The sequence below is a fragment of the Podarcis bocagei genome (genome assembly GCF_964188305.1).
Source record: "Podarcis bocagei genome assembly, chromosome: 12".
NCBI classification, from domain to species: Eukaryota; Metazoa; Chordata; class Lepidosauria; order Squamata; family Lacertidae; genus Podarcis; species Podarcis bocagei.
The window spans coordinates 50,015,012-50,027,032 of record NC_138137.1 but is presented as its reverse complement, the minus strand read 5'-3'; the positions used below and the strand labels follow the sequence as shown (position 1 = coordinate 50,027,032).

At 42.3% G+C, this 12,021-nt stretch overlaps 1 protein-coding gene across 6 annotated transcripts in view; it reads left to right on the top strand.

The window, feature by feature from the left end:
* Positions 1–12,021, top strand: part of DPP6 (dipeptidyl peptidase like 6) — a 527,660-nt gene that overhangs the window by 363,984 nt on the left and 151,655 nt on the right. For all 6 annotated transcript variants that reach the window (XM_081163567.1, XM_081163565.1, XM_081163563.1 and 3 more), the window contains exons 2-3: positions 1,331–1,445; positions 6,982–7,080. In XM_081163567.1, the coding sequence (XP_081019693.1) occupies positions 1,331–1,445; positions 6,982–7,080 (214 nt within the window). The remainder of the gene's footprint in view (positions 1–1,330; positions 1,446–6,981; positions 7,081–12,021) is intronic.

Below are 12,021 nucleotides of genomic sequence, written 5' to 3'. Positions count from 1 at the left end.
GTTAGAATTTCTGCCAGTTTTAAAGAACCAAAAACAACAGCATGCATGCATTTGGGTCTAAAGGGTTTTTGATTATTCGAGAAGTTGATTTAGGCTTTGGCAGCCTACTCACATTGGCACTAGCTGCCTCTCTGGTTCCCCCTCTCCTTTTTGACCTCTATTGGGTTGTTGTTTTTTAATGTGAAAGGAAGGGTTGGCTGCGAACAGAGATAACAAAACCCACATTGTTTTCCTGACTCTTTGGCTAACATTGGCACGCATTAGGGAAATCACTAAATCTCCATGCCCTTTGCTGCGAGATTAAGATAGTGGTTGTTCTTTGGCTTTCAAGGGTAGGGGAAGGGTGAATCTATTACAATTTTCAAAATGCCTTTACCACAGTGCATAGAATTTGCATATATAAATGCATTCTGCTGATCATTTCCCCTTAATTTTGTTGCCTTGAGGGTTTCCTTTTTTTAAAAAAAAGTATGAAATTTCCCAACTCATTCTTCCTCTTATTTTCCTTTTTCAGAAAATTACTTGCTTTTTTCAAAATCTTCCTCTGCTGCCTGCCACCCAAACCAAAGCAACAGAGTAGGAGATAGTCTAGATAATGGGGGCCTCTATTATGCTGGCTATCCAACATGCTAGAATGGAGCTAAGCAAGAAGGATGAGGTCTTTTGGTCCTCTAAATCAGGCTTCCTCAACCTCGGCCCTCCAGATGTTTTTGGCCTACAACTACCATGATCTCTAGCTAGCAGGACCAGTGGTCAGGGATGATGGGAGCTGTAGTCTCAAAACATCTGGAGGGCCAAGGTTGAGGAAGCCTGCTTTCAATGTTGTTGAACTTCATCTCCTATCACTGACCACTTGCCACACTGACTGGGGTTGATGGGAACTGTAGTTCAACAACCTCTGGAGGGCCACAGGATCCTCACCCTTGCAATAAAGGGTTCTCCAAGGTGGAGGGATGAGGTACTATGTAAGTGGATTCTAAACTATTTCCCATAAAACTAAAGTCTCATTGTGACATCAGCGCAGCTCAGTGAATGGCAGACAGGTGGTCCAAAGCCCCTGCTTGCTGGTCCTTGTACAGCAGATTTGAACCACCAATGGTTAAAATCACCAAATCTCTTATTATTGCAATTCGGTTTGTCCCATGCTGCCTTGCTCTCCTAGTTACTTACGCAAATATATCTTTGCATCTGCAACAAGCAAGCTTACAGCTGCCCCTATGGCTACTGAACCTAATTGCTAATTGACTAGATTCACCTTATATCGTGTTTGGATGCGTTTGTTGCTCATGGCCTCTGCTTAACCATTCCTTTTTTCTTTTGCTGTTTGCAGGAGCTGGTGGGGAGCAACCCTCCACAAAGGAACTGGAAAGGAATTGCAATTGCGTTACTTGTTATTCTGGTTATCTGCTCCTTGATTGTCACTTCAGTTATCTTGCTGACACCAGGTATTTATATAACCTTTAGTTTTAGTTGCTGCTGCTGTTGTAATTTCAGTGTCTTTGGAAATGCATTTTAAAAAGGCAGGGGCCTGATTAAACTGAACTTGACGGATAGATCAATCAGATGGAGAAAATCTCTCCCCCGCTCTTTTAATCTTGAAAGCAGGGGTGTGCTTCGCTGTGTTTTTTAATGATACCGAACGTGGAACAGTGATGCAGTTAGGTAATTTTAGACTAGGATTTAATGGCCTTACTGGGGCAGGAGGGCCCTCTAGATGGTAAGAAAGAGCTGCTGTGTTTAGGGGCTTTCTTGCTCAATTATTTCTCTAAGAGAACGTATTATGCACTGCCCAGAAGAAAGGCAGCTACGCAACAGCTACATGGCAGAGAGAAATTCAAGGGATGAAGTTTTCTCCTTGAGTTGCTGTCTCTCAAGCAGATGTTAGTTGAGGAACCTCAAACCCAGGGATCAAATGCAACCTTCTGCACCTCTGCCAGCTTGTTGGGGCATTACGCACACCCTTACCCTTTCCCAAGACCACATCTCTCATGAGTCCTCCTTGAGTATTTTTGCCTGGTTGGAATGTGTCCTTCAACTCTGATAATGCCTGTTTCTTGCCTGAATGGAAGCTAGAGAGAGGTGAGTGGGTGGGTGGGTGAGTGTGTACAGACAAGCATACTATACGAAGGTAAAATGCACATTCATTCTCTGCCAACTTTTGATGTTGACTCTGCCAACCGCTGGCATGCGGCCTCCATAAGGTTGCCAAGAACATAATGTGGCCCTCAGGTTGACAGTTGTCCCTCACCCCTAGGTTGGAGGCATAGCTGCCTTGTCAGGAAAAGAAAGAGTGACGCCCTTATCAGACTTCAGCTACACTGATAAATTAAATTAACTCATTCAGCTCAAGTAAGTCCCTAGGAAAGATGTTCTTCCCTGGAATGTTAAGTGGAAAAGGCAAGAAGGTTAGGCTGGGTGATCCCATGAGACCACAGTTTTCTGCTGTACGTAAGAGAAAGGCTGTGGAGATAACCATTTGCCAACAAATAATATTCTTTAATACTAGAAAAACACCATTTTAAACCTAAGATCAAAAGCAGAACAAGGCAGAAAAATAACATAAGAGATTTCATGGGAGAGGGGGAAGAGAATATTCCTTGTTCTAATACTCAAGGAGTGGGAAAAAAGGAAGGGGAAATAGAATGAAGAACTATCTAATCTGATGACATGTCTTCAGAATTGTCCCATGCAAAAGTAATGTCTGCCCTAACTAGAAAAACATTCCAGGCAGGGAACCTGTGGCTCTTCGGATGTTAGCCCCAGACATGAGAACTGTGGCCCATGAACATATGCGGGGCTACAGGTTCCACTTTCCTGAAGTTGGGTTGTAACCCTCAACATTGTTCTCTGGCACTGTCAGCTGTAGCAAACGAGCTGAGAGATTTGAACTGAGGTCTCCTTGCCTCACAGGCACAATCTTAGACATGCTGCCCTTTTATTTCAATCTCATGAAGTTATGGCATCACGCTGCTCATCGGGGTCCCTTCCAACTCTGCAATTCTGTTATTCTATCCCACTCTCCCAAGCGTTTCTGCACTGGCACACTAAGTCTTAGGACTAAACCATTATCATGTTGCAAGTGGTGGTTTGTGTGCCTGTTACCGAAATAATGCATGCTTCATGGCTAGATCTTAAGTGGCTGAAGTACCTTGGGACCAGTGAAGTAAAAAGCCATTTTCTCCTCCATTAATTGGCTCAATGGAGTCTGTTTATGGCATCTCTAAACAGGGATGTGTTTAGCCTGCATAACAAGTTAGCACTAAACAATGGGAAAGATGTTTAGTGCTGCAAGGCTTCTCTGATGTGCTTAGATATAAACACCCTGATTCTAAATGCATTGGCTTGGAATCTGTCCCATTGGTTCCAATTTAGAGCTGTGTGCAAATGTCCTCTCGAAATTTTACACTCTGTTTTAGTACAGAGAACTCGTGGATGGGGGAAGCATTTTGCTAAATAGGGTTTGAGCAATTCTCCAACGTTTTTCTCAATGTTGTGTTCGCATGATTTGCAATGGCAAGAGCATAGCTGCTCTGCCCCAACTTAGGCCTCTCCCCGCCCCCCATTCATTAAATACAGTTTGCAAAAGATAACGTAATATAAAAACATTAAAATATATTGAAAAGATACATAAAAAAAACTGTTGGCACCATGATCACCATTTTCCATCTTTGACAGTGCCCTAGACCTGGCATTATCCTAGAACATTGTGGGGCAAAAATGGTCCCTGCTTAAAAAAAAAGTGGTAGATATCTGGAGAAAATTCTGTAAAGTTGCAGTCTTATTTGTTGAGGGAGGAAAACAATTCTCATAAATTTTCTTAGGAAAAAAAATGTCTTTGGAGAAATTTCAGCTTAGTTTTAATTTTAATGAAGCTCCCAGACAAGAAAATGTCAGTATTAGGGTGTGTACAGTGGCGGACTTGGGTAATATTTTGGGTTTTTTTTCTTGGGTTTTCTTGGGTTTTATTCTGTGAACCTTCCTCAGATTCCCGGCTATAGGGCAGTATATAATAATAATAATAATAATAATAATAATAATAATAATAATAATAATAGAAGAGGCCCTCTGGGAGGCCAACATCTGATGCCTCATGCTGCCAAAGCTGGGGAAGAGGTGCAAGGCTCTGCCAGGGTCCTAGAGCCCTCCCAACTCCTTCCCAAAGTACTAACTAGGCTTGGGAAGGAGGCAAGAGAACTCTAGGATGCCTCGCATCTCCTTCCCCAAACCCAGCTTCTTGCTTACCGGGCTTTGAGAAGGTGCCCTCCTCAGCTCAGCCTCCTGCACATGCACACTGCTCACACAGCCCTAAATCCACCCCTTGTGTGTAGATAGTGCACTGAAATCCACAGCTTGGCTAATGCCCATTTTAATTTGGGTAGCAGAGGTGGTTCAATTAGCACTTTTTCATTTTAAAAAAGAGGAAAAATTGAAAGGATGAGAGCAGCAAGAGAGAGAACCAGTATATGCAATTACAAAATTAGAAATGGGTCTCACTTAGCATATATGGGCCAAAAAAAGTAGGTCTCTCTGATGTGGAAATGATACAGGAGCCAGGGGTCCTGTGCAGGAACTGGTTATCTGCTAGAGGGTCCTGTGCAGCTGGAGAAAACATTTAAATTGGTTCAAGGAACCTGTGGCTGCCCAGATGTCAGCCCCAGCCACAAATGAGCAGGGCCAGTACTCAGGAATTATGCCAGTTGTAGTCTATGTAGACTATCTGTGAATTATTTCACAGGATCCCCATGGAGGCCAGTCATCAGAATTGGCACTCAGCCAGAAAGGGATGCTGAATCCATGTTATTAGGCCACTGAAGTATTATCCTAGGGTTAAAAAGGTAAAGGTACAGGGACCCCTGACCATTAGGTCCAGTCGTGAACGACTCTGGGGTTGCGGCGCTCATCTCGCTTTATTGGCCAAGGGAGACGGCGTACAGCTTCTGGGTCATGTGGCCAGCATGACTAAGCCGCTTCTGGCGAACCAGAGCAGCACACGGAAATGCCGTTTACCTTCCCGCTGGAGCGGTACCTATTTATCTACTTGCACTTTGATGTGCTTTTGAACTGCTAGGTTGGCAGGAGCAGGGACCGAGCAACGGGAGCTCACCCCGTCGCGGGGATTCGAACCGCCAACCTTCTGATCGGCAAGTCCTAGGCTCTGTGGTTTAACCCACAGCGCCACCCGCGTCCTAGGGTTACCATATTTCAAAAAGTGAAAATCCAGACAGAAAAGTTGTTGAGTTGTTGTTGTTGGTTCTTTTAGTTTGCCCAAAGTTGTTTTTGAGGTATTTTTGAGGAACATTGGCAAAAACTACACTACCGACATCAGTTGCCATTCATCCAGATTTTCCCAGACATTTAGCCGATTTCCACCTGGACACTTCTTTCAATTGCAGTCCAGGAAATGGACTTGGGATGGGGAGTAATTCTTTTTGTTGTTGTTCATTAGAAATCTACAGTGACATCACTGGCCTATTGCATAAATATGCTATGCGACCACAAGAGGGAAATCATCAGAGTTTGTGCTGGACGAATTATTAAGTAGTGGCAAACAAACTAGAAGCTTCAGGGATTAATCAGGGAGTGTAAACTGTGCTAGGTCATCCTCCCTACCATCTTGCTGTGACAGCATCTGTACACTTCAGAATTCGGGGCACGTAATTTGTGGTTTGACAGTCAAAGTGTTAATTGATTTTTCTCTCTCTCTTCTGTTGACCTGTCCTTAATGAATGTGAACATTCATTAGAAATCATTTGGTAGAAATCATGCGTGGTGCCATTTTTTGCTTTCAAAAATGAGTCCCTGTGCAATAAAAATGCAGGAATTCAAAATATATAGTTGCATGGTGTTAACATAAAAAATGATAATTGCCATGGCTGTAGCTAATGTATATTTAATCAGAAAACATGCATCTGGGGGAGGAAAATTGTAATGCTATCACATTATGAGATAAAACCTGAACTACCCCTTGAAGCATTTGCCCAAAATAAAACTGATTATTAATATTTATAACTCATTGCATCCCTGTTCATAAGTGCAATCAGCTGCACGGCTGATGTTTGAAATGAATGGGGGCCTTTTCACCATATGGCAACAACCTCAAAGAAACCTCTGGCTCTTCAACACTTCATTTCTTCAGTGTGGCTTCGTGAGCTACTTAAAAGCCCCTGAGCCACAGTTTAATGCAACCCTCTCTCCTAAGATGGAGTATCCCATACCAGAAGCTACCTTGGTGTTCACTTGTCTGAAATCTATTTGGAGTAGGATATCCTTCCCCAACCTGGTGCCTTCCAGATGTTTTGGATCACAACTCCCATCAGCCTCTCTGGCTGGGGCAGATGATACTGGTTGCATCAAACATCTAGAAGACACCAAGCTGAAGAAGGCTAGTTCAGGATAACTTTTCCAAGATGGTTTCCAAGAATGAATTATTGCTACTATGATTTATGGTTTAAAACCTGCTGGATAGCCCAGTTGGTTGGAGCGTGATGCTGAAAACACCAAGGTTGCAGGTTAGATCCCTGTAAGGGACAGCTGCATATTCCTGCAATGTAGGAAGGTGGATGAGATGTTTCTCAGGGTCTTTTCCAACGCCATGATTCTACTTTATAAATTCTTTTTCCACCCCATATTAAACACGTAGGCAGCTGCATCTGGGGACAGGAGAGACATGGGGCACAATACTCGCACTGTTTCCACTATTGCTTCACATGCAGTCTACTGTGCTGGATCAGTGCAAGAGGAGCTTTCGCTTCCATGCACACTTAGGCCATTTCCAACTTGAACTGGACCACAATCCACAGGACCAACTTTTACTCTGGCGTAGAAGTCTACCATGCTTCTCATGCACATATTCCCAAATATCGGTCAGTTCAAAATGAAAAGAGATAACTGGTCTCATTTGCTGAATGTGCAGATAAAATTGCAAATTAGCAGTAATGGATGGGCATTTTTCTTCTTTCCCCCCTTCTGGATGTTTTACAGTCGAAGATAATAGCCAGTCTCAAAAGAAGAAGATTACAGTGGAAGATCTGTTCAGCGAAGACTTCAAAATTCATGACCCAGAGGCTAAATGGATAAGTGGTGAGTCTTATAACCATATATGAAAATAACTTCTGTTACCTCTTGCACCACTTCTGTTTCAAATACCTTTCCCACCACCCCTTTTGTTTCACTTCCCTGCTATCTGAGCAAGGTTTCACAAAGTGACTCATCTGAATAGCTGGCAGATCAGAGCAGGGAGAGGGGGATATATTATTGTCATGCCATAGAAAACGGGAGCTATTTGTAATTCTCGCAGGATTTTTATTTTTTTTTTAAAAAAGAAAACTTACCGGAAACACGTAGGAAGATGATAGCAAGATGAGAGAAGGTTTTTTTTAAAAAAGGTAAGGGACCTTGAGATGCCTGGGAAGGAGGCAGTTGCCGCTACACTGATATTGCGCTGTGTGCAATGTTGCAATATTTGCTGCTCTTCTTCCCGGTTTAGCGGGTGGATTTAGTTCCTCTAGGAACTGGCAACTGCTCTCCAAGATCTGAAGATGCTGTTCCCATGACTTTTCAACTGAAGATGGCAGGAACAGGACCTGGGAACTTCTGCATGGAATGCACATGGTCTGTCACTGAGCTATGCCCCCTCTCGCTATTTATTATTTCAGATATTAATATTGCACAGTTTTTGAAGAATAAAAACTGACTCCTTTTAGAAGAAATTTACCAGACCCATAAAAATATTATTCAAAGATTTACTTGCACAACTTTCTTCAGAACATCAACTTTACATCAAAAATATCCATTGTGCTGTCTAGCACAGGCTCGGCATCTCCTAAAATATGAAATAATCCAAATAGACCTATAAGCAAAGGTCTCTCTCTAACAGCATCCATTTCACCTGGAGCTGTTTTCTTTGGGAGCTTCATTTACATCTTCACTCTAGGCAGTCTTGAGACAAAAGACACAAAGGCTTCTCCCTTCTTCAAAATGGAGATTTGCAAACAAATACCTTTGTCACCTCACTCACATGTTAGCTAGCAGGAAACAACAATAGTTTGTTTTTGTTTTTTCTATTTTTATTTTAATGGATTTCTTCCATAAGTTGAAAAAAATACTCCCGCTTTTCACGCACTGGTTTCATACAGAGAAGGATTATACAAGATGCAAAGGTTCTCGAGTGATTCTCATGCATTTCTGTATATTCAAAAGGCACATGGAGTCCGAGTTGATATCACTCAGCAAAGCCTCCATTTCTGTGACTTCTTAGCAGGAAACAACAGTTAATTATCATCTAGTTAACACTCAGAGAGAGCTCTTCTTGCTTTTCTAAAGTTTCAGTGGAATCTACTGTTTGAGGGGAATTAGCAGACATGGAGAACCAACCTGAGACTGTTAGATTGGGAAGATGCTTTGCTTGGGAGGCTGCAGATTCAGGGGACCTGACGTACCGTAACTTGGCTGACCCCCCACCCACAACTCCAGACCGTCCCATCACCCCTGTGAACAGGGGCAGTCGTGCCTCCTGGCAGATACCCAGATTGGCATCATCAGGCCTCCCATTCCTGAGTCCTACTTGTGAGGCAGAAGCTCTGTCCACATGTGCTTTGTTGGCACTCCAGGAAGAGCAGCTATAAACCACTCAGTTGACTAATTGGAAAAGCTTGCAAATATCAGATAGGCTTAGGATTTAAATATGTAATGTGCTAACATGTTGAAATGCCAAATGGGAAAGCAAGAAAGATGTTAAGTGACTAAGTTAATTTTATGAGAATATAGGTTTTGGAAAACCGTTAAAATGATATACACTGAAATTCAACCAGGGGGATACAAGGAAGTCGCTTAACAATGTTAATAAGTTTAGTTTTAACAAGATTAGGATTTATGTTTGCTTGTTTATTTGTTTGTGTGTTTAAAAAATTTGTGGGAAACTAATAAATTTTTTTGGAAAGAAATATATAAACCACTCGGTCTTTCAGTGCGGAAATCTGAGCCACAAAGCAGTGGTGATGGAAATGAGACAGGCACCTGAACCTTCTCTCTCTCTCTGCAAAGAGAAAAGCAGCTGGGGTGAGGGCAGACAATTTAAAGAGAAAGCAATACAGCCTACAGGAATAGGTCCTCAAATCCCACCTGTCCTTTCTCTTCATTTCACTGCATTCTGATGTGGGTTCCTTTGATTAAGAAATGGTGGGGAAAGTTACACATGGCTATGGCTCTTGTGTCTGGCTGGAGAGAATGGAGTCGGGTGTATGGCGGGTTTAGCAGAATGGGATTCATTGACTGAGTTTTCGTTCAGGTTGAAAAGACCAAAGGTTGGTCAAGCACTGAAAAAGATCTATAGCGAACTGTCACTGGGAAAGCCATTATATAAATGTCAAGCAGGTTTTTGAACTGAATGGCTTGGCCTTTCACTGTTGCTGCTTTATATTATGACGTGTCAAATTCTGACTTCAGTTACTTTTGGCACAAAAGCTCAGAGGGTCTCTGTGGCATAGCACAGCATTCTTTCCCATTTATGAGGGCTGTATTACAGGGATGGGCGTCTTGCAGAAAAATATTAAAATGCCATCCTTTTCATCAGAGGTCACCGGAACAATTTTGCAGCCTTAATTAGTTATTGCATCACTCCTGTGGGACAGGCAAGTTTTATTATTGCACTCATTTTACAGCTGGGTAAACAACAAAAACAGAGTGATGAATCTTTAAGGTCATCAGCAAGACAGCAGATGAGGTGGGAATACAATATGGTGCACCAGACATAAGCTGGTACGCTGCCCTGTCTCCAGCAGGCTTCAGCTCCTTGCTAACAGCCTTTTCCAGTCTCTTGGATTCAACTTGCAGGCTCTCCAGAGAAACAGTTATGTGGTAGCCTAACGTAGCAGAAAACAATGTTGGAGACTGTGCAGAAAAAAATATGTGCATTTGTGCATGAATTAAAACCATTTTATTTGCAAATGCAAGCAAACAATTTGAAATGGCATCGTTTCAAAGGATTTGAAATGGTCCTTGGCAGAGGTTATATCAAAAAATCCCCTGAGAAGATGTTTGAAACTTTACAAAACCAGAGCATTAAAGCTTGCAAAGACCCCTTCATGGGTCACCATCCACCAAGTGTCAGAAGACCAAGAAGTGCTGGGGCATCTGGTGGTTATTATCTCAATGGCAAAGGTACAAATGGCAAAAGACGAGTGACTTGGGGCTCAGCTAGATTGGTAAAGAAAAAGTGTTTTATATGCATTGTGTATGCAATATAACACTGTGACACCAAATGGCGCTGTGGAGGCCTGGATTTCCCTACCGGATTTCCCTGAATGAGTTTACAACGCATTTAACTGAATCGCTTCTTTGACACGTCTAGATCCAGCCTTGGAGGAAGACTGGGATAAAATGCAACAAAGAAAATTATTTATACAGATGTTTCATTTGCCCTTCCTACCTCCCTTCCAAAGCCCCTAGAAATAAAAAGGGAAAGCAAACTATTACAGTTTTAGTGTTCTCCGTGCTCCCCACCCAGCCACCCCCTGGCAAGATTATTCTACGTCTAGTCATATCACTAGGCTTTAAGGATGTGGCTTAACTCTCTTCCACATGATCAACCCCTAGAAGACTTACAGTAACAAACAAACAAACAAACTGACTACAGCAGTTCAGTAATGAGCTGCAAGTAATTGCTTTTTTTATTTATGCAGATTGCTTTTCTGCCCAATCCCAAGAGCCTTTGGGATAGTCCATTCACAAGAGCTGTTGTGACATAGGCTAAGCTGTGAGATGGCGGTTTGATGAGGATGAGCAATAATTTTAATCTGGGCATCTATGTCCAAAGATAACATCCCAGGCATTAAACAAGCTCTCTCTGTCTTTTTAGTGCATTGCTTACTAATGAAATTATGAAGAAGACCCTGGGGGCTCTTTTGCAGATTAATGTGGAGCTTAATGGACCAGAAGCCTCTTCTTCTCTTGCTGTTAATCAGTTCCCAACATGATATTACACATTATATTGTGTGACCAAGAACCTGAACCCAGGATGGGAGGTGCTATAGCTCAGCACTAGAGCACATCTTTGCATGCACAAAGCCCCAAGTTCAATTCCTGTCATCTCTAGTTTGAAGTGTATCTAATAGCACTTGTTAGGAAAGACCCTTTGCCTGGGATCTTAGAGTGACAAGCCAGTCAAATGGGATTGTATCCAGTGCAGCACTAAGTTGAAGTTACTTAGCAGTATACTCGTTCTGCTGGCGAAAAATTTTGCACCAGCGGAACAGTCATGCTCAAGAGAATGCATTAGTCGGTTCCTGGTAGCTCTGTTGTGCAACGGATTGTTGCACTGGATTCCTCTGCTGTTCAACATTATAACTCACCCATCTGCTAGTGCAAGAACTATCTGACATAGAACACTGAATGAAGGTCATGGTAGACAACTTTAGCCTAGACTTTATCCTAGTCTGACCTAGTATAAGGCAACTTCTTTCTTCATATAATGTCACTATGAGGCTATACAATTAAAAGCAGGTTTGATTCTTAATTAGTGGGTCACTGGGGTCAGGGACAGGTTTATTTGACAAATATGGAGTGTGTCCTCACCGGTGGGTGTGGTGGGTGGGTAGGTGAGTCCCATCAGTTATTCCACAATAAATGAGGTTATTTATTTTCCATTTCTTTATGTAAGTGCCCTCAGACTGACAGCATGCATTGTGAATTTATTGCACTCGACTGATAAAGCCACGGAGGCTTCTCAAATGATGCTCAGAGGCGTGGGCAGGCCATGAATTATTTATGGCTTACTCTGCATAATACTTAAGAGCTTTTATAGAATGCACAAATACTTTCAGGATTTCAAAAAAAAGAAAAAGAAAAAGGGAGCCCAAATTAAAGTGGCACACAGACAGCTTGTTTTTCATTGGGGATGTCGCTCCATGATGAAATACAGACTTTATATGTAGGCCGGAATTCAGTTCTCTGTGTCTTCTAGTTAGCAAATAATACTTGTTGACATGCTTTGTTTATTTAGCAAATGTAGATCTTCCTTCTGTC